Source organism: Protopterus annectens, chromosome 3.part0, assembly GCF_019279795.1.
Source record: "Protopterus annectens isolate FY-2018-M chromosome 3.part0, PAN1.0, whole genome shotgun sequence".
In the NCBI taxonomy this organism is placed as follows: domain Eukaryota; kingdom Metazoa; phylum Chordata; order Ceratodontiformes; family Protopteridae; genus Protopterus; species Protopterus annectens.
In genome coordinates this window covers 12,088,765-12,111,621 of record NC_056731.1, presented here as the reverse complement: position 1 = coordinate 12,111,621, position 22,857 = coordinate 12,088,765, and the positions used below count along the sequence as shown (strand labels likewise).

General features: G+C 41.9%; 1 protein-coding gene across 1 annotated transcript in view; it reads left to right on the top strand.

Annotated features, from left to right (window-relative positions):
• The window catches only part of PDSS1 (decaprenyl diphosphate synthase subunit 1), a 1,043,091-nt gene that overhangs the window by 894,883 nt on the left and 125,351 nt on the right, over positions 1 to 22,857 (top strand). The window contains exon 9 of the mRNA XM_044064551.1: positions 15,113 to 15,226. Coding sequence (XP_043920486.1) covers positions 15,113 to 15,226 — 114 coding nt within the window. The remainder of the gene's footprint in view (positions 1 to 15,112; positions 15,227 to 22,857) is intronic.

Below are 22,857 nucleotides of genomic sequence, written 5' to 3'. Positions count from 1 at the left end.
TTGCTCGCAAATGTACATACTCCCCAACAGAGATGTCATGAACAGGGCATGTTTGTGAAGTGACGGATATTTTTCTTTAGGCAGGTACAACTTATAAAAGTCCAATAAAGACACTTGCAGAAAGTTTCAATGAATTCCAGTTGCAGATTTGCAGGCAACATGTTGATGTCAACTGAGAATGGAGTAGCAAATATACTAAAATGCTGTTGGTGTTTTCTGAAATCTTGAAATCTACTCTCAAAGTCCTGTGATAAACTGTTAATTAATGCCTTACATTTTCAGTATTTATGTGGCTTTGTTCAGACAGTCTTTTAAAGTGAATGAAGTTATTGTTCATAATCTGACAGTGCCATAATTTCAGTTTCACTTCAAATGCCGTCACTGTTTGAAACATGTCATTTATTAGTAGATTTTCACCTTGGAGGCGCAGGTTCAGGTCATTTAAATGAGCAGTGATGTGTACTGAGAATGCTAAATCAGCCATCCAGTTTGCATTTTCAAATTCGAGTACAGGCTTTCCTTTTGACTCCATAAACACTTTATTTCATTTCATTTCTCAAATCATAGAAACGTTTCAGCATTTTACCACGACTTTAACCACCTTATTGCAGTAAAATACACAATGTCTCCATAGCTAGTTTCCAAGGTATTCAGAAACTCTTGTAACTGGCGGTGATTTAATCCTCTGGATCTTATAAAATTTATTGTTTTAATAACATTCATAATATTTTCTATTTTTAAAGTCAGTGCACACAAATTTTCTTGATGTATAATGCAGTGGTACTTCATGAAATGCACATTACTGATCTGCTTTGCATCTTCTTTCATCAGTGTTGTTAGTCCTTCCTTCTTTCCAGCCGTAGCTGGAGCACCGTCAGTTACTATGCCAGACAGGTTTTTGATGGTCAAGGAAAATCTTGCCAATGTTGCTTTCAGTGCGTTATACAGATCAACAGACTTTGTGGTATCCTTCAGTGGAACCAGAGAGGCCAGTTCTTCAGTAATACTGAAATCGTTGTCAACACCTCGAGTAAATATGGCAAGTTGTGCCATATCTGTAACATCAGTGATGTCATCCAAAGCTACGGAGTAAAACTTGAAAGTTGCACGCCGAGATTCCAAAGTATTTTCAGTATATTTGGCTATATCTTCCACATGCCTAGTGATTGTCCGGTGTGATAAACTTATTTTAGAAAAATCAGATTTTTTTTCAGGACAAATTATGTCTGCTATATGTTCAAGCTATTCTTTAATAAATTCACCATCAGCAAATGGCTAGGATTTTTTTAGCAATTAAATTTGCTACAACATAACTTGCCTTGACTAAGGAATCCAGTTGAGTAGCTGATTTTCGAAACAGCTGTTGTTGGAATGTAAGATTTTTTTTTTTTAAATCTAATATTTTTTGTCTATGGCACACTCCTTGCAATTGACTTAATTTTGGGTGCATTTGAATATAATGCCTTTTCAAATGGTAGTCCTTGAAAATGAATACCACTTCTCTGCATAATAAGCAAAGCACTTTATCATTAGATAAAGAAATAGTCGTCAGTCCATTTCTCCTGAAACTCTCCTTTCATCTGCTGTTTTTCTTTTCATTGTACCAGTTTTATTTTGACATGATGCAGAAGCCATGCTGAAAAGTAAAAAAGGCGTAACTAGTATTAACTACTACTTTATCCCTAGTTATATTTATTATTTTTAAAACAATGGCTAACAATTTACATAAAAAATAAGGAAATAAAAAGTAAAATTAGCCGTTGTATATGTTAATGGTGTTGGAGGAAGCATTTTATATCTACAATGTAACACAAAAACATCCAAGCAGGAGAGAGACAGGTGGAATTCATGAAATGCAGATGGATTGCGATAGAACTATGAACATGTATGGTTAGCATGTAAGCAACAGTTTCTTACTGGCAAAAGGATGGTAGCTTTCAATAACCTAATCACAGTCCTACCATCAAGTTAAACACTGTTTACTTTGCATGCTACCCAAGGAAACTCATTCACTTGCAAAGAAAAATGGCATTCACTAGCACTGTCATTTTAGTTATTCACTACAGCAGTACCAATTCTCACTGGGAAAACCACTCCAACAGTCCAAGTGTGTAAAATGTCAACATTAGCAGTCCTACAATACTATAATCCACAAAAATAAGCCAACAAATTTGTAATAAAGTAAATAACTCACATTACTGACTTAATAAAACAATTCTGAATAAGCCACAAGAGGATCTCACCCAAAAAACTGACTGTGCCAGAAACATGGCCTCAAGCTAAATGCCAAAAAATGCATCATCATCCCCTTTGGGTATGTTTTAACTACCTGTGCAGTTGTGCCTTTTTTTTTGTATTTTAAGTCGGGTCGTGGAAGAATTACCAAAGTAAAAAAAAAACCCACAGGAAAATAAAGGTTTCCATTGTCCAATTGTCCAGTTAGCAGCTAGAAACTGAACTATTTCAAATCATTCTGCATCTGACAGCAGACAGATGTTTTCTGTATTTATGTGAGACTGTCCTGCAGTGTTGTTAAAATATTTCCCATGGTTTTGAACTCTGTTGTCACTGTGTTGAGTTATTGAGTATTGTCTTATTTTATTATTTATTAAATATTTAACCTTTTAATTGTGGCTAGTTTGTTAGAGATATTTAATCTCTTAAGAGTACTTGAATATGTATTTGGTGACACTGTATAGCCCACTCCAATAGTCTTGCTGTTGGTCACACTTACCGTGTGGATAATAGTAACATTACATAGTAAGATAGGTCACCCTTTGGAAAGGGCCTTATAGTAGCTGATAAGTAAGAGTGGTTGGTGGCAGCTGGTACTGCTTTATAGTCTGGGCAAAGGGGGCCATTGCTAGTGAACCTGTGCCAGCCTGTAGACTAGAGCCATTTTTAACTTTACTTTTAAGAGTCTTGGATGCATACTTCTCCATAGGCCATACTCTTAAAACAAAAATACATTCTGCATTTTGTGGTCACAGTTAAGTTTCTTGAAGCCTAACATCTCCAAGAGAAGGCACACATTCCATCTTGCAAATAAACAGCCATGCTGCCACAAAGTACGTCCAAATGGAAACAATATCACAACTGCTCTGAAGTGTCATCCACAGTACACATACAACCGACATCAAGCTTTACTACTCTGCATATTAGATAAATGAAACTGAACAGGAAGGCTCTACAATTACATATTTCAGCTAACAACACAATGAATTGGGAAGCAAATACCGACTCCCAAGTCTAACCCAGTACTACAGTGACTTTCCAAAAGATGACTCTATTTACATAGTAGAATTTTACATCAAAAGAAACCGTGAAAGAGTGCAACTCTGAATTTCTAAACACAGTGCCTTCATCCCTCCATAAATAAGCATTGCCTCAAGCACCCTTCCAATCATTTGAATTCCTTTCATCCTGTTTTTTCCAAGTTTTCTTTCTTTAAACAGTATAACATTTCTTCTAAAAAATAAAATAAAAAGTACCGCCCTGATGTTGCTTTCAGAAGGAATGCATAACTGTACATATGCATCTCAAAACAGCACGTTGCTCAAGTCAGCTTATATACTTTATCAGCTCCTGCATGGAGCAACTGGTGAACTGTAAACTCTTCTGCTTAGAAAGAAACAGGGGGACATGGTACAAATCATATAGGAGCAGCAATCCTAACCTGTATTAGCAAGCAAGCAATTTCACCTCTGCAAAACTTATCAGATAAAAGCACTTTTCCCACAGCACCAGAAGGTTATAGATATCTTTTTAAACTGATACTGAAATCTTTCCATCCTGACTGACAGATGTCATTATGTTTACATTGCTTCTCTTAGTTTATAATTTTTTTTTAATTGGCATAGTTTTCTTTGATTGGTTACTGTCACATTTACTACCATTACCTATTTTTATCCTGCATAAAGGTATCTATTTTAGTAAAATAAGACCTTGGTTTGCCTACTGTATAATTAACAAATCAGTTGACCAGAGAGTATTCCAAAGTAACCCAAAATGTTTATGCCCAGTGCATTTCCCTGGTTAACAAATGAATAAAACAAGTTTGATCTTATTTTCATTGTGATAGTTCTAGCAAAGGATTTGGTCAAAGCAAGGGTTTTGGTGATGCAGCAGGAGTCATTTCTCTCTGGGTGGAAGTGTTTACTGAACATATGTTTTTATGTAGCATTCCGGAAGGGCCTACAGGCTTGCATCACAGTCTGGTAGTCACAGAGCCATGCGGTAGAAGTCACTACTGGCAAAATCTAACACTCTCCTTGAGTTTTCTGATTGGTATAGGAAGATGACACCGACTTGCAAGCAGTGTAGTTATTATGGCTGGCACGTTTTCAGATGTTATGTTCAATGTGGAATGCAAAAGGCTTGGACCAAGCTATGAGTACCGTTATGACTTTGTCGTAGTCCATGTTGGGGTGAATGACTTGCGACATACGTCTCTGGACGATATGAAGAGAGACATGACTAACTCTCAGATTGTGTCCCAGGTAGGTATGCCCCCCCCCCCCCCCTAGCCCTAGGCAGCATTCTGCCTTCACCCAGGATGATGCCACAATATACACAAAAAATGATTGACTTTAACAATTTGCTTAGCTTCAGGTGTCAGTCCAGTATGATCAGGTACCTGTCAGCCTGGGAAGGCATGGTTGATAGGCCATGCTGCTTTGGCAGAGATAGTCTGCACCTGTCTCCTTTAGGCTTTCGAATACTGACAAAGGTGCTAGCCTCCTCCATAGTGCCTTTTTTAGTCAATGTCAAAACAACAAAATTTCCAAAGTAAAAAATCCACTCGAGCCAAACTGAAGGTTTTGCTGCATAATACTAGGAGTCTAAATGGGAAGCTGCACTTCCTAGAAGAACTCATCACCTTAAAAGATGCTGACACCAGTGCGGTCACTGAGATATGGTTTAAGGCCTCAGAGAGCACCCTGGCTGTGCAAGGCTACACTGCCTTCCGCATGCTCAGACCTCAAAATGAGTGTGAAAGAACCAAAGTTGGAGGTGTATCCATCTTCATTAAGGCCAAGTACACCTCAAGACTGGTGAAAACAGTATGACTTTCTAGAACTATTCCATGTCCAGTTAACTATAGGCAAAGTACCCTACTACATCATTGCTAGCTATAGGTCCCCCACAATGAACCAAGAAAAGCACACCACCTACCTGGACTTTCTGGAGTCACTCACCATACAGCCCAACTTCTTAGTCATGGGAGATTTCAACTATCCCTCCACTGACTGGGAGACGTACACAAGTACAAACATGCTCACCTGGAGAGTCCTGGTCTTTGTCAACACGAATGCTCTGAAACAGTTAGTCTGCACCCCCACAAGGCGCTCAAATTTCCTAGACATAGCACTCGCCAACATGGGGAGGGGGGGGGTCACTGCACTCCCACGTGTGTGATGTCCTGCTTGGTAAGGTCGGACCATAAATAAGTCTCCTTCGAGGTAACTATTGGACCTGACATCCCTACAGGAGCAAAAGAACTAAAAAAAAAAAACTTTTCCAGAGCAAACTACAGCCTACAAAGCAATAGTATAAAAAGTTTTATACCTTCCGCAATCACAAATGACAATGACTCCTATACAGAGGTGTACACAAATGCCCTGTATAAACACTTATACAGCTGAGTCTATACAGTTGTTTCTGATCAAATCAAAACCATTTCCTCCCAAAAAAAACAAGCCACCCTGGTGGACCACAGGTATATACAGGTTATATAAAAAGAGAAAGAAACAAGTCTAAGAACAAGAGGGAACTGACTCAGCAGAGGAAGAATGTCCTCCACAGCTTGAACAAGCAAATCAGAAGTCTTGTAAAGTCCTCTAAAGCGAAACGTGAAACTAAAATAGTATCCTTAGCCAAGGATAATCATAAGGCATTATTTAACTATATCTGAAATCTAAAAGGGAATGCCCAGCTATGTACCGAACTTCTAGTGGATGCCACCACTCCTACTATACTGGAGGAAATTGCCAACCTGTTACTGACAGATTTGATGCAAACTTCATCGCCCTCTCCCCACCAGCCATTCCCCAAAGCATACCTGACACCAGTCCTTTGCCTAGTATCTCTAAAGATCAGGTCGTATCTGCTCTCTCCAAGGCCAAAAACACACCCTCAGTGGGACCAGATAACATCCCAGTTGCTTACTAAGCAATCTAAAACAGGACCTAGTGGGACCCACTTTGTGTTCTCTCTAACCATAGCCTGAGAATTGGCTTTGTGGCAGCAGAATGGAGAACAGCAACAGAAATCCTTTTGTACAAAGGGGGGCCATTAACTGCCCCTGGGAACTATAGACACAAGTCTAACCAGCCTCATGTAGAAAGCTAGGGAAAGAATCATCATGGACCTTAACAAGGACATAGTCGACTTTCAAACTCTATACTCAATCCAGTCTGGCTTTGTTAAGGGTAGATCATGCCTATTAAACCTAGTAGACTTCTTCGATAAAGTCAGCAAAGACCTGGATGAAGGTAAGACTGTGCATATTGCCTGCCTTTACAGAGCCAAGGCTTTTGACATAATCCTGCACTCCGGTGTCACTGAGAAACTCTTCCAGCTGGGTATCAACCCTTACATCATTAGATATGTAGCCAATTGGCTCACTGACAGAACACTTACTGTCAAAGTTGGTGACTCCACCTCTACCAATCACCAGTGGCATACCACAAGGATCTGTATTGGGCCCATTACTGTTTACAATCTATTTCTCAGAAGTCCAGGCTAAAGTAGACAGCCTTTGGCTTACAAAGTTTGCTGATGATTGCAAATTGGGTGCAATCATTAAATCCCCTAATGATGTTTGTTAACATATTACAGGAGGTGCTAACACAGACAAATGACTGGTGTCAAAGCCACGGTCCAAGACTAAATGCAAAAAAAATGCATTATTTTCCCCTTTGGCAAAGCAGAATTCCCTTCTAATTACAATATTGACAGCACCTCCCTAATTTCAAACCCAGTGGTGTAAGATCTGGGAACACAGGTTGATAGCAATCTGAACTTTGACCACCAAGTTTCCACAGTTGTAAGGAAAGCCTTCTACATTGTGCATCTCATAAGTAAGGGCATTGCATCCAGGTGTAAGATGTTATAACTCCACTGCACTTGACCCTCATCAGACCCATTAGTAGGTTACAATGCTTCCTTTTGCATGTACCTCACCAGACAGCTGGAGAGACCACAGAGGTTTCTCATCAGAAAATTTCATGGCCTCAAAACCATGCCCCATGTGGATAGACTGAAAGCCCTGTCATTGTACTCTTATCTTATAGGCTGCTGAGAGGCGACTTATACCTGGCCTACAAGGCAGTCTCTGACCCTGCCCTGATGCAAATGCTGCACATATGCAAGTCAAATGGCAGAACAGTCACTCACTCTTTGGATCTTAACCTAGCCTGTGACATAAACAGAACATTCTAGAGAGACAGATATATCTCCTAGAGATTGCTACTCTTCTGGAATAAACTTCCAGTTCATGTGAAGCAGAGCTCCTCACTTGACCCTATTCAAGTGCAGTCTAGGCAAATGGATGGGAGACTTCAAATTCATCCCAGGAGTGGCACCCTGTCCTTGATGGACACGGGTAGTCGGGGTTGATCATGGACTCGCTCTATGATTTATGCCCATCTAACCAAGGAAAATTGAGGCAACTCAGGATTAACATGGCTAAGTTTGTAAGGGCTCTAGAGCCACTAGCCTGGTAACCTGCTATGAACCTATGTACATGGACAGCTTAGGTTTTGGGAAGAACAATTTATAAGGAATGATTTCAACCTTTTCATTTCCTTTTTCAGTGAAAAAAGTGGTAGATTTAACCCAGTCAACCCTGTCACACTGCATTTTTTTTTTGTCAGAGATGTAACAATTCTTTATCAGACTCATTGGATGTTTAGTCTATTAGAGAAGTTATTTTGCAGTCTGTGTTAAAAAATGCTTGTACAGATAGCTTGTGAGTGTCTGCAACATAGGCACCTCCAAATAATTTTGCAAAACACTGCAAGCTGGATATGATCTTCTAGGTCTAGGTCATCCTTTGCGGCATTCCTTCACAATGGTACCCAAGAAGCTAAGCTTGGGATTCTGTCTTACAAGTGACGGAACTGAAACTCCCAGTGTAGGATATAAAATCATATAGAGATCCCTGCATTGGCAGTTTCATCTTCATCAACTTCCTCTTTCCCTGTATTGGCATCTAAAACCTTTGCAAGAGATTACAAGCTGTATGTGATCTCCTATGTCTTGGTTGTCCTTCAAGGCCACTATTATTCAGGGCATTCTTTCATGATGATGGCCACTCAAGAGGCCATGGCTGGGATTCTGTCTTACAGGTAACAGGAATGAAATTCAGTGTCAGAAATAAATGTTATGCACTTACCATAAAGATAAGTCTGCACTGGCAATTTCATCTGCATCACTGTCCCTCTTCTCCCACTTCCCTTTGTCTCAAGCCAGATAGGCACCATCATTTTGTTAGCAGATTTGGTTGTCTTGAAGATTAATCTGATGTCAATTTTCATTCTGTCCTGATCTGTTGAGTTCAGCTATGAGAGCTTTTTGGTGGCCACAAGCTATAGTAATGGCCAAGTCGGATCCAAGGTTCAGATCCAAACCCAACAGTTGAAGAAGAATGAAAATGGACAACACAAATGGAACATTAAGGTAAGTACATAACTTCTTTTTATGCCATGTGCTGTATTTTTTGTGGGCTAACAGAAGTCTGGAAATGGGTGCTTAGCATTTTCGTACAGGGGGAGAGACTGAAGTGTCCTGGGAAAGCTTTAAATGCTGAACTAAGTTTTGCCCTGACTTAGTCCTGCAGGTGATGAGAAAAAGCATACAGTGTAAATTTATCAAGGTAAGTACAAAACTTTTGTTTGTTCTAGATTATGCCACCAGATACCTGGAAACCATTTTGTGCATGTTCGGTGCCAAAGCCATTGCTAAAGATTTAGTGTTTCCTTTAGTCAAGCTGGAATAATTAAGGAAATTCTAACCCTTTTCATGTGTCAGGTTGTGGCATCTTTATTTGCCAAATAAACTTTCTAATTCTGTCTCTAAGCTGATGTTTTAGTAGAACAGGTGAAAGACACTGTGAGGATAGTGTTGAGTAGTGTCATCAACTAACAGGAAAAAACATGTTATTACCCTGTGCCTATTTGCTAGGTAGGAATTACTACAATTTTTCTTGTTTCACTGGTAATTTAAATGTCACCCTAGGGGACTGGTGGATGTATAGCAAAGAAATACAGACAGGAGAAAAGCCATCCTACTTTAGCGTTATGGAGACTGTGGCCCAAATGAAAGAGAGGCTTGTCATCACTAATAAAAGTGCGCATGACCAAAGCCAAGGAAACTCAAGCCTATGCAATACAGCTGTGAAGCACAGAGGGTTTTGTTTATGTGCCCTTTTATTAGTGGTGGTTATAAAACTTGACTGGGCCCCACTGAAGTAATAGAAATAATGGGGCCTGTGAAGTATAAGGTGAACCTGCCTGATGTACCACATGAATGCTGTAAACCTGTTCTGTCATAGGGACAGCATAGTGGTGACATTTGACCCAAGGCTGGTTGTAGGGCCTTTCTCAGAATGAGTGCTTTTCAGGGGGAACACTGTCTGTCCATCAAAAAGTGGAAGTGAGGAAGTGCACCAGTAGAAATAAAGTTGTTTTTCTTCTTTACCATGGCAAACTTGTGTGAGAGAGGACAATGTTGGGACACAGCTAGGTTACAAGGTGATGCTTCTGTCTTTACTGAGGTGAAAAGTTGATGATATGAGTGATTTGAAGAGTCTTGCAGTTAGTGGAGTAGACTAGCTCTTATATAATGACTTTGGTCAGCGGAATCTCATTTCTGAACTGACTTAAATGGTAGAATCTGACAGATATCTGCTGATCTTGGATCTGACAAAATGGATACTGGTAGGTACCTGTCATGAAGAGGGCTTTTTCTATGCTAGAAATACTCTTTGAATATATGGCCTTCCTTTTTTGGTTGAGTGGAGCATGTGCAATGCATCAAGTTGATGGACAAGCCCTTGTGGTCATATAGCTATTGGGCAGCTGCATACCTGGCATGTTGTCATCTGTAGTCTGGATTGGGTTCCCTGGCAAATATGTCACATAAAAGTAACACTTGACTATTTTGGGAGGTTGAGTCTGATGCCTGTATCAACCAAGTGTCCCCTTGGCGTAGAAGGAGCCTTGATTTGGATACTTTGTGGGCAGGACCCTGTTAAGCCCACTTGTGGAAGAGTGAGGCCATCCAAGAATGGACTCAGATAGTGACCAGTGCTGAAATACAGACCTTCTTTGTCTGGCCTGTTGCTTGACTGTCCTTTTCAGTGCCCTGACTAGGGCCCAGTTTTCAGATAAATAGATAATGTGACTGAGCATGCATTTCCTTTTTGAATGGAGCCCTTTGTACACACCCAGTCCTGATCATCTTGAATCTTAAACAGGACTTTATTGTCCAGATGGGCATATCATATGTTTGCCTGGGGGACATACTGCTGCAGATGGTTAAAGATAAGAAACCCTGTTTTTCTTTTAAGCTATCTATTTCAGAAGTTGACTGTTGCAAAGAAATTATGATTTGTTCTTATACAGGGATGCAAGACCATTAAGAGGGCTTCTAAGCCAACTTCTTTCTTGGACATGTCTTTCACCTTACACTGATCACACTCATTTGAAATGACTCCACCTGCACTAGGATAAGAATCGATAAATCACCTGGTGCTTTTTTTTATGTCCACTGCTGTCCATTGGACATCCCATTGTAAAAATAAGGCCCTCTTTTATCTCCCTCTTCTGGTATCTGCCTTCACTTAGTCCCTGGATTCCGAGTAAGGGACAGAGCTATAAAGTTCACATGTGTGGTGGTGGTGGGGGACATTGACAAGCTTGCTCTGGTCAACTTCAAGAGTATTAATGGGAGAAGGCAACCTCACCTAGAAGGCAGCTAATAAAGAACACGTCCAGTTGGCCTGGCTGGGCTGTAACAATAAAGAATCTAAAACAATTAGTTCAGAAGAGGGACTCGACATAAATGGATTTTCATAAGAATGTGTCATAGAACAAGCCCGCATCCTTCACTTGAAAGGAGAAATTACTGTGCCTAACTGAGAAAAGCTGTGTAGACAAAGACTTAACTATGGGGAAATAAGAACTGTGGTTACTGCTATGAAAGAATGTGACTGTAAGACCTTCCTGTTGTACTGAAATTAAAAACTGGCTGAGGGCAAGAAACCCCTGTGTAGTTTACAAGTACTGCTATGTTTTCTTTATATTAAACAAAAAGTACCACCTACGTTTTTAGCTGTGATTTGGAGCAATAAAACTTTATGATAATGTCGTTTTAACTGGTCTAAGAACAGTATTTACTGTTCCTCAGTAGTGTGTTTATCCTGAGTAATACTTCAATACACAGTGTAGAGCTAGTCTTTCCATAGTATTTTTCCTCCAAGATGGATTGTATTGCATGTGAATGTGCTATCAGAGAGGGCATTGACTCTTGTCATTTTTGCTCTTTTTACCACATAAACGAGGAAGAATGACTGAAAAGCTTTTAAGTACATTTGATGTTCACAGGTGGCTTAGACATTACTTTAATAAACATTGCCTTGCCCTGAAAGAAAGATTATTGTTTGCTTCATTTACCAAATGTAAACAAGGCAAAGCATCAGACAGACAAGGCCTATCCAGCTGGGTAGGGAAATGCACTTCTCGTCTTTGACCCAGGAAACCCATATCATGTATTTAAACTTAGAAACAGTAACCATCCAACCCAATACCATGTTCATGGGTGACTTTAATTACCCCACTATTGACTAGGAATCCTATACGATACCAAATGTATATGCACAGAGATTCCTAGATTTTGTAAACACAAACTCTCTGGACCAGATAGTCATTACACCAACCAGGGGTGCAACCATACTGGATCTTGTCCTCACCAATATAGGAAGAGTGCTGCAACCCCCCCCCCCCCCCCCCACACACACACTGTAATGCCTTCCCTGGTAAGGTCAGACCACAAAATGGTCTTTTTTGAAGTAAAAATAAAACCAGGACCCCCAGCTAAACCTGGAATATTCAGGAACTATTCTAATGCTAACCTCCCGCTATAAGTGAGAACCTGGCAAAATGTTAAGCCCCCATAAACCATGAGAACACTGCTGCCTATGCAGAACTGTTCACAGGAACCCTGTACAAGCGTGTTAATACCTGTATAGAGGCAGCTGTACCCACCAGGAAGACGTACAGAAGTAACTCGAAAAATAAGCCACCCTGGTGGAAACACAAAATCGGTAGGCTGTATAATAGGAGGAAGAAAATCATAGCAAAAATTAGGAGGTGCAGCACCCAGCAGGATAAAAGCACTCTCATCAAACTAAACAACCAACTCAGAAGACAAATAATCTACCAAAGCCAAATTTGAGGTAAGGACAATCTAGCCTTTGACCATTATGTGTCTACAGTGGTGAGGAAATCATTCTATGTTGGGCATCTTAAACAAAGATATGGCATCTAAGTCCAAGGATGTCATTGTTCCACTGTATTTAACATTCATCAGACCTATCATTGAGTACAGTGCCCCCTTTGGTATGTACCTAACCATGCATATCCAACAACTGGAACGTCCACAGAGGTTCCTCACTAAAAGAGTACAGGGCATAAGGAAAATGTGCTATGCACACGGCCTCAAGGCCCTATCCATGTATTCTGTCTACTACAGGCTTTTGAGGGGAGATCTATGCCTGGCATACAGGGCATTGTTAGACCCCATTCTGATGGACCGCCTGCATATTCACAAAACCAATAGCACCAGAATTGCCCATTCTAAGGACTTAAACTTTGCCTGTGATATAAATAGGACCTGATGGAGAGATGGGTATGTATCCCAGAGGCTTACCCCGTCTATAGAACAGGCTGTCCCATCCATGTGACGCAGAGTTTCTCCCTAACCCATTTCAAGTGAAACTTGGACAATTGGATGGGGAAACTGGAAATTCATCCCTGGTTTGGCACCTATGTCTCTAATGGACACAGGTAACCTGTAAATGGTTAATTTTCTAGGCCCATGCTTACACTTATCAAGGGTATCAGAACTTGTCAGAGATTTGAGATGCATGGCTAGGCTCAAAAAGGCAGTTGTGGTAGTTAGCCTAGTAAACACCTATAAACATTTGAGGGGGGAAATCACCACCGCAGAAGCAAAGAAACCATTACTAATACAAGAAACAAAGGCATAACTTCCTTGGCAAACTTATGAAGTACTAGTGATACATAAAACCATAAACCAACATTAGTACACCAACAGAGAAGACGTACTTAACCATAAATCTGCCATAATGTAACAAACAATTGAAACAGCTGTGCAGTAGAATAAAAGTACAGCACACCTAAAATGCATGCATACCTACTGCAGCAACACCTCTTAAACACTACATTTATGTGGGAGCACTTTCTGCACTCTTCTGGAACTTGTATATACTATCCTTGTGGTCACACAATGCCCTAAATTATGGTATAGTCAACATCCTGCATTTCAAATGTAGCATAATCTGATTTAATTCACAACCAACCAAATTCACAATAAAATCTGGCTTAAATTAAATGAACTAGTGATCAGAAGTAAGGAACCCATTCAGTCATATCACAGAGTTTAATTGAATACTAAGTTCCTTGTTAGAAGAACTGAAAAAGGATAAAACCAACATCCATTTTGAATGTGATTGCATGAGACCAACTAAAATCATATTGCTAATAAGGTACTAAGCACGCAGTCAGTCGTGAGGGATTTGGGCACCCAGGTTGATAGCAAACTGACTTTTGACCACCGTTTTGCCTCCGTTGTACAGAAAGCTTTCTACATGGCCCACCTCATTAGAAAGGGTATCTCATCCAGAGACAAGGTGGTCGTAACATTCCTGTATTCTCCCTTTATAAGACCCATTATTGAGTACAATGCCACTATTGGGGCACATGCTACAGCACTCGAGACCACAGAGGTTCCTCACCCGCAGAATCCAGGGCCTCAAACATGTACCCTACACAGGCTAAAAACCCTGTCCCTCTACTCAGTCTCCTACAGCCTCCTCAGAGGTGACCTCTGTCTGGCATTATAAAGCAATCTCAGACCCTGGCCTGATGGGACTGCATATCTGCAAGTCAACTCCACTTGAGTAACCTGCACACGTGACCTCAACCTGGTCTGTGACATCAATAGGACTTGTTGGCGGGACAGATTTGTATCCCAGAGACTCCCCCTTTTGTGGAATAATCTCCCTCTCCATATATAGCAGAGTACCTCATTAAACCTTTTTAAGTGCAATGGCTTCTCAGTATCCCTATTGAAATGTTCATTTTCTAGTCTGTTTCATCTGTAATGTCACCTGAATGTTATACTCCAACTGTATAAATTTGTAAATATAGTAATATGGATCTCCCTTTTTCTAGTTTGTATCATCTGTAATGTTCACCAGTATGATGCTCTAACCGTATAATTTTGTAAATATTGTGATACATATCTAAAAAATATGTAACCCTATTTCTGGAGCTTTTCTCCCCAGGACTCCATTGAAAACGGGTTCATATTGGCCCAATGGACTATCCTGGTAAACCAACTGCAAATAAATAAATAAATAAACCTGGATAACTGGATGGGGAATAGAAAATACACCTCGGGAATTCCACCCGTGTCCCTGCTGGACAGCGACATAGGGTGCTGACTTGTTGAAACATAGGCTAAATTCTTGGCTAGGCTTGTAAGGGCCTCAGGGCCAGTAGCCTAGTGACTTCCTGTGATCCTATGAACTTCCTAAAATTTTCAGCCAAAGAAGGCTCAAGCCAAACCACAAGTACTACAGGGAAGTTTTGCCCTAACATAAGAAACTGAGGAAAATTAAGAGTATCACATCAGTACTACATAGTGGAATGTTTCTCTTTAGAAGATCTACTGGCAGGTTAAGTACTTAACTGCACTTCCCAGTGTTATAGAAATTCTGCCTGGTGGTGTTATTTGCTAGACATGCCATAATGATTGGATTACAACTAATATGATTTTGTCATTCATTACCTCTGTATTGCAGTTGATTGATGATGTCTTAGATTTTACATCTTGTGCCGACCAGTTGGGAAAACCAGCAGCAGCAGATCTAAAGCTTGGATTAGCAACAGGACCTGTCTTGTTTGCTTGTCAACAGGTATGACCTTGCAATTTTCACAGTATGATGCAGTAGCTCGTAAGAGATTATTGGCATAAAGCACCTTCAGCAACACTTCACAGTGAAGTGTGTCTTCAGTGTCTGTATAATTTTAAATAAAGTTGCACTTTTTTTCCTTCATTGTAGTCTAACAGTTCTTGTCAGTACATACATCTAAATCATCTTTTCACTTCTCTCAAATGTATTTAATGTAACTTGAGTTCCTTTTACTTTTATGTGCTATGGATATGTTGTAACATTCAACAATTTTATGTGCAGTGAAACTTTTCATGTCATTATGTTGTTTGATGTCTGCCATGGATTTAGCTAGGTAATGGAGAAAATAGATAAAAATCAAGAATGTTATGGAGAAGACTTTTTATTTTGGTCCTCGTAGGACCTTCCTCAATGGCTTCTCTACCTTCATCACGTTGGTTCATGTATTCCAGGGAAATGGGTGCTGAGCAGTCCCAGACCTGGCAAGAGCCGTATCACCCATTTGTTTCTGTCTGGGAATCCCTATCAGCTCTGTATTCCTCTGTGAGAGTTGGGTGGTAAGGAGCAGTTCAGCCTGTGGGTCCTGTTAGGAGGTCCACCCCATAGCCGGCCTTAGGCATAGGCCAACTAGGCGGCCGCCTAGGGCGCTGATCTAGCAGGGGCGCTTTTCCAGTATTTATTTGGTGTAGGTAGACCAGGGTGAGGGCACCGGGTGGTGTGGTGGGGGGGAGCAGTGGAGCCCTTTTGCCTAGGGCACCAGTTGATCTAAGGCCACTCCTGGTCCACCCTCTCTCCTTGAGTACCCCTCCCCCCTCAGTAGTTCCTCTGAGCTCTGATGTTGATGACCAGCATGCTGAGTTCCCCTCTGCTTCCAGTGCAAAATGCATGGGGACAGCGGGCTCAAACCCCACTGGACATAGCACCTAGTGCTATTGCTAGGCATGACCCATGTGACAAAGTAGAACCACTCATCCCCAGGATGGAGATGAACCAGCACCAGCTGCTCACTCCCATCCTTCTCAACCAGCTCGTAGATGAGATGCTAATCAAAATTGGGTCACCTGCACAGAAGTCAGGGTTTATGCCTCTGTGCAATAGCTGGCAATGATGTTTTGTGGAGGATTATTAAGTAAAACAAATAGGCTTCTCAAGGAACTGATTTTGTTCATCATCTAGCAGAGAGGGTACTGGCCGTCTTGTACTGCTGCTACTCTAGCATCATTTGGCATGTGCCCCATATAAAGGCAGCACGCAGCGCTACCCTATGACAGTTTCAGTCATTACAAAAACTGCCAGACACCTGATGGCATTTCTTATCACAAATAACTCATAAGTTATTTTGGTTTACTTTCCTGTGTACTTTAACTGTAAGAAAATGTGCTGCTTTTTGTTTCATACTTTGAAGATGCATTTGGGTTACTGCAGGGGGGGGGGGTAGGTCGGAAGTGTACTTGTGAATATAGTCTTTACATAATTTCATTTATTCATTCTTGTGGTCAGGCTGTGCACAGTAGTGATAACTGTGCAGACTAGGCTAGATTTAGCAAATTTGTTAATTTAAGTTTTTTCTGAGACAGAAAAAAACAATGAAATTACTCTAAAAAAGATTGTGAAAGAGTCTGTAAATATAAATAACTTAAGAATCCTTGTGGCAATACTTGATTCTATTGATACTCAATAGAAGTGAGGCCTTCAGATCTGAGTAGGCGCAAACCATCCCTGGATCCGACCCATTTGTTGGATCGGTTTGGCACACCATCTAAAACTTTGGATCCTACTAGACTTTCGGATCAGACAGTTCTGTCGGATCCCATTATTATCGAGAGTTCTTCTTGATCATCTAGAAAATTGGATCTGACTCGGATGCAGATCCCCTTCTTGGGACCATAAGGTGGTGGGCTCAAAGGTCGGATCTCCAGCTAGATCTGGCCTCTCGTCAGCTTCATCCAGATCTTCCAGAAGTCTCCTTCCCTTGGATATGGATAGGATGATGAGTTTCCTCAAGGCCCAAATCAGGTCAGGCTTACTGCCATCCAAGGCCCATGTGGCTAGGGGACCCTCTCCATCTGCAGGACTCCACTCTCCTCTTCCAGTCCATCCAGTTTTGGAATGTGAGGACCAGGGGATTTCTAGCAAGAGGCCAGTGGTGTTGGGTATATCCCCCCTTTCAACACCATCAGGGTCCCTGGCTGGCTCCGTTCCTCTTCCCTCGGACCAGGCTGCGTCTCATCTCCAAGAAGTTGGTGCGTGTTCTGTGAGGGTGGGTTTGGGTCTGGATTTTCAGACCATTCCCGTCCCTTCCCATAGGGGCTTTGGCGCTGACAGCTCAGGGCCGGTATCAGGGTGATTCAGTGCTGTGTTAGGGTCTCTTCTCCTTTCCCGGGTGGCCCCGGCCACTGAGGGGGAGCATTGTCCAGCGTGTTGGCCTTCCAGGCAGTAGAGAGGATGTTCTCCAGTTTGGCAGTTACCTATCCTCTTTCTCTAGGTCCCCCACTTGGGGGGTACCCATCTCTTCCCCCTGAGCCCACCGTAGAGGAACCCTCTCAGAAAAGAATGTGTTAAAGGAGGCACTTGGACTCCACTACAGAGTCTGAGGATACAGATTTCGAGGAGGGAGATGGTTCCCCCAGAATTCCGCCTGAGGAAGTATCCTTTGGGGAAATCCTCAAGCAAAGAGGCAGTTGGTCTTCCCCAACCCTGTCTTCGGAGGAATCTGTGTTCCTGAAGGTCTTCAAGGAGGGCCCATCTTCTACCTGGATTTCCTGTCTTGCTGATGAGCTTGGGCCTGGAAGGAGCTGGACACGGTGGAACCTTTGCCAAAAAAAGCTGACAAATTCCTCAGTCCCCCAAGGCTAGAACATTTTGAAGCATAGGTGTCCCAGCGATGCCATGTGGTGGCTGCTGCTACTAAGAAGGAGCTAGCTGAGAAAAGCTCCTCAGTCCATTCCCCGAACAGGGAGTCCCAGGCAACTGACCGTTTCCGAAAGCATGTGTTTGCCTCAGCTACCTTTGGACTGAGAGCAATTAATTAGTTGGCCTTTTTTACCCAGCTTCAGAGGGATTTGGTTTTGGAGCTTACCACTTCTTTGTAAGAGTTGTTGCCTCCATAGAGTCTCAGACTGGTCTGTCTGAGGCTGTTTTCTCTAACCTCTTTGGCTAATGATTTTATGAGGTTGATCTCCAATACTCTGGAGGCTGCCTCCTGAGCGGGAGGTACCAGCATTCCTGTTTGATGGCATGCTTGGCTTTGCCTCTGCAGGTTTGTGGAACCCTTTAAGGCGTCTTTTACTAACTCCCCCTTTGATGGCTCCACTTTGTTTGGACCATCTGTTAAGGATACCTTTACCCACAGTGGGCAGGAAGGCAGCACTCTTTCCATGATAGGGATCAAGTTTTCTACTCCCCAATGGTCCTTTTTTAAGACCCAGAGAGGAAATAAGAAACTTTGATTCCAGAGGACTCTGTCTTCCTTTCAGGATGCTACCCAGGAATCCTCTCCCACAAGCCAGGGCAAGGGGATTCAATGTCAGAAGCTGCCTCAGGGGGGAGATGGGGTCCACAGAACCAGGACTCCCTAGAACCCTTCTCGGAAGAGCCCCTTCATGTTCCTGAGATGCTGCCCAACTGTCCTGATCTGGAGGCAGTTGGGGGTTCAACTCTTGTTCTCACCCATTAGCCTGGACAAGTCTCACCTGCAATCAGTGGATGCTAAAATCTATTTCCAGGGGTTACTCCATTACCTTTTCTCAGCCCCCTCCAATTGAAAAATTTCTCCTGGACATTCCACCCCGCAGAAGGGAGTTGGCCTATCCTGAGTTTTAAGACCTTCTTCAAAAAAGAGACATTCTAGAGGTCCCAGCAGGACAACAAGCTTCTGGAACTTACTCTTGCTTCTTTTTGTTGCCAAAGAAGACTGGGCACTTGCGTCCAATTTTGGACCTTAGCGAGCTAAGTCTATCTGTCAAAAAGTCTAAGTTCTGGATGGTCACTGTTCAGTCCATTCTGCCTCTCCTGCACAAGGATGATTGGATGTGCTCAGTGGATCACAAGGACGTGGACTGTCGTATAAAGATCAACAGATGGTTCAGGAGACATTTATGCTTTCAGTTGGGAGCCAGGCATTACCAGTTCAGAGCCCTGCCCTTTGGACTCACCACAGCCCCCCCCGGGTGTTTACCAAATGTATGGCAGTAGTGGCGGCTCATCTCTGGCTACATGGTTTTCAGGTTTTTCCGTACCTGGTCAATTGGCTCCTCATGGCTCCCATGAGGCATCGACTATCCCTGGCCACCAGATATGTCCTCAGTCTTTTCCAATTTCTAGGCATCATGGTGAATCCTCCCAAATCCAATCTAGTGCCAAGCCAAAATCTGGGGTTCATTGGGGTCCAACTGGACACTGTATCAGAGACTGCAGGACTGACTCCCCATAGGGTGCAGCTAATTCAAGATCAGGTCTCTGTCTTGCTGGATCTATCATGCCCGTTGACTCACTTGATCCTCCAAACTTTAGGTTCAATGGCAGCTGCAAGTTTAGTTAGTTCCTCTTGCCAGGTAACACATGCGAGTTCTCCAGTGGACCTTGGCAGTCCAGTGGTCCATTCTGTCTCAATCCATGTCCATGACCATAAAGTTTACCCAGGTGTGCAGGAATCATCTTACTTGGTGGCTTCAGTCTCAGGATTTATGTCTAGGGAGGCCATTTTGTCTTCCCCTGCCCAAGGCCACAGTGACCACGGACTCTTCCCTGTTAGGGTGGGGGGCATATTCAGAACAGACAGTTCAAGGCACGTGGTCCCCCGCACAGACCAAATTGCACATAAATGCCATGGAGATGAGAGCAGTCGTCCTAATTTTTCAAGCCTTTCAGGAATGCATCCCTCTGGGGACCATAGCAATTCAGATGGACAACATGGCTGTTGTTTGGTATATCAGCAAGCAAGGGGGAACACAGTCTTATCCTCTGTGCAGAGAGGCCATGAGAGTGTGAGAATGGGTGATGTCTTCCAGGCACTTTCTTCTTGCAACTCACATTCCTGGGAGTTCCAACGTGTTGGCCGACAGACTCAGCAGATCCATCCTGAGTCCTCATGAGTGGTCCCTGAATCCGCATATGGAGAGACAAATCTTCGACCATTGGGTTCAGCCTTGCTGAAAACTCTTTGCTTCTTCAGTCATCTACCAATGCAGCAATTACTTTACCCTGATCCCCTAGCAGGGGAGGCACGCAGGGATGCTCTAGTTCACAATTGGCATCTGGGTCTCATCTATGCTCACCCTCCCATTCCTCTGATACCCAAAATCCTTCAGAAAGCTTTTTGCCTGAAGAACACTCTCATCCTTATTGCCCCTTTCTGGCCTCGTCAGGCATGGTTCTCCTTCCTGAGGTCTCATCTGAAGTATCCTCCTTGGATACTAGATCCCTGTCCAGATCTTATTTCCCATCTCTAGGGGCTTCCACTTCCCAGTCTCCTGACCCTTTGTCTAACCACCCAGGCTGCGTTCTACGCAAACTACAGAACAAACTGGCGCCCCACCTAAGTACCATGTTCAATCATAGCCTCAGCTCAGGCTTTGTGCCCACTGAATGGTGAACAGCAACGGTTATCCCACTCCACAAAGGGGGATCCACCACGGGCCCCAGGAACTACCGCCTCATTAGCCTGGCGAGCCTGGTCTCCAAGGCCATGGAACGTATCATCATGGAACTTGCAAACAAAGTGAAGACACAAGGCAGGACCACCAGGCTCTAAAAATCAAACTAATTTATTGTATACTCAACGGATAAGCGCTTTCACATGTAAAAACATGCTTCATCAGATCTCAGAAAACAGTCAAACAGCTTAATTTAAACAGATTTAAAATACTGCCAACCAATCCAGTTCACAGCAGAAAAATAAAGTTAATTAACCCATTCAGCAGTAAGACAAATGCTGACTAAAGACAGAATAAAATCCAAGTTAAGCAGACAATAGGAAGTTGTGTGTGTATATTCAACAGTCACACACAAATCCTAACGTAATTATTTAAATGTATATGTATATAAATTTATGTAAAAATATATGTATGCATAAAACAAGACATAACATATGTACTTCAAATATATAAATATGCATAGATAGAGAAAAATAAAATGAAGATTAAAACTCAAAACAAATTTTTTATGTAAATACAAAAAATTTAGAGGATTCCCTTTTCCAGTTACAATATATACTATGAACTGGTCATGGATCAAACAACAATATTACTGTACTTTAATAATGACTTACTTCAGCTCATCCCACCTTAACTTACTCTAGTTTATTTTATTATATAATTTTATTACATATTATTTTACTGGGCGTGCTACCAGGGCTGATTTAAGAATAACACGATTGTTAAGCCCTGGAAAAATATGGGCACGTAATCTGAAAATTCACTTAACTTCTACCAACTCTAATTGATTGTTCAAATTGCCCCCTCTCACATTAATCGGCACTATTTGCAGAACCCTAAAGCTAAACGTATGGGTATTAAAGTTAGCCACATGTTTAGCTAATGCATTTTGTTGATTTGAATTTTTGATGTCATACAAGTGATTATAAATCCTGTCTCTCAACCTTCGTGTAGTCTTGCCTACATAGAAACAGGTACAACAATTACAAGATGCAAGATATATTAGGTTAACACTGTTACAGGTAGCAGTAAATCTAGGAACAAACCTGTAGTTTAGGACAGGATGGTCAAAATTCTGTACAACAGTTAGAATACTACACATCCTGCAATGTTTACATGAAAAAGTCCCATGGCTCAAACTCCTGTTTGGAATCAAACTGTTATTGGGACACCCCACCACATCTTTGCATGAGATGCGTTTCAAGTTGCTACTATTTCTAGAAGTGAAACATGGAGACCTCCCAACTAACCTGGCAGTGGCTGGGACCAATAAAAGGGCATGCCAGTTGCACTTCACCACCTCTACAATATAACTGATATCTCCTGTATAGGTGGTGACAAAGTGAAGCCTATTGCTGCTATCATAACCAGTCATGTTTCTTGTTGAAGAGACATTTGAGCCCATTACTTCCTCTCTTACATTTACTAAAATAGACTTCTTATAGCCCCTGTCCACAAATAACTTATCTAACTCATCCAACTGTGATAGCAGATCATCTGGATCTTTATATATTCTCTTCAGTCTATGGTACTGACTCTTAACAATGTTAGAAAAGATCATCCTGGGATGCATGCTATTAAAATGCAATAGAGCATTCGTCCAGCAGGGTTTCCTATATAATTTGGTACTCAATAGTCCAGCAAAGTCTTGATGAATGGTAATATCAAGAAAATCTACAGAAACACAAGAAGAGGTCATACTAAACTCTAAGAAGTGGGTTGTAGAGTTCAGGTAAGCAACAAAATCATTCAAACCTCTTTCATCACCTTTCCATAAAAATAGAATGTCATCGACAAAACGTCAGTAAAGGAGTATATTAAAAAACCCCAAATGGTCAAACAAGAAAGCCTTCTCCCAATGGTACATGGCAAGATTAGCGTAGGAGTTCGCACAGGGGGTACCCATTGCAACACCTCAACGCTGTAAATATAACTGGCCATTAAAAATAAAGATATTATTGGTCAGCACCATGTCTAGAA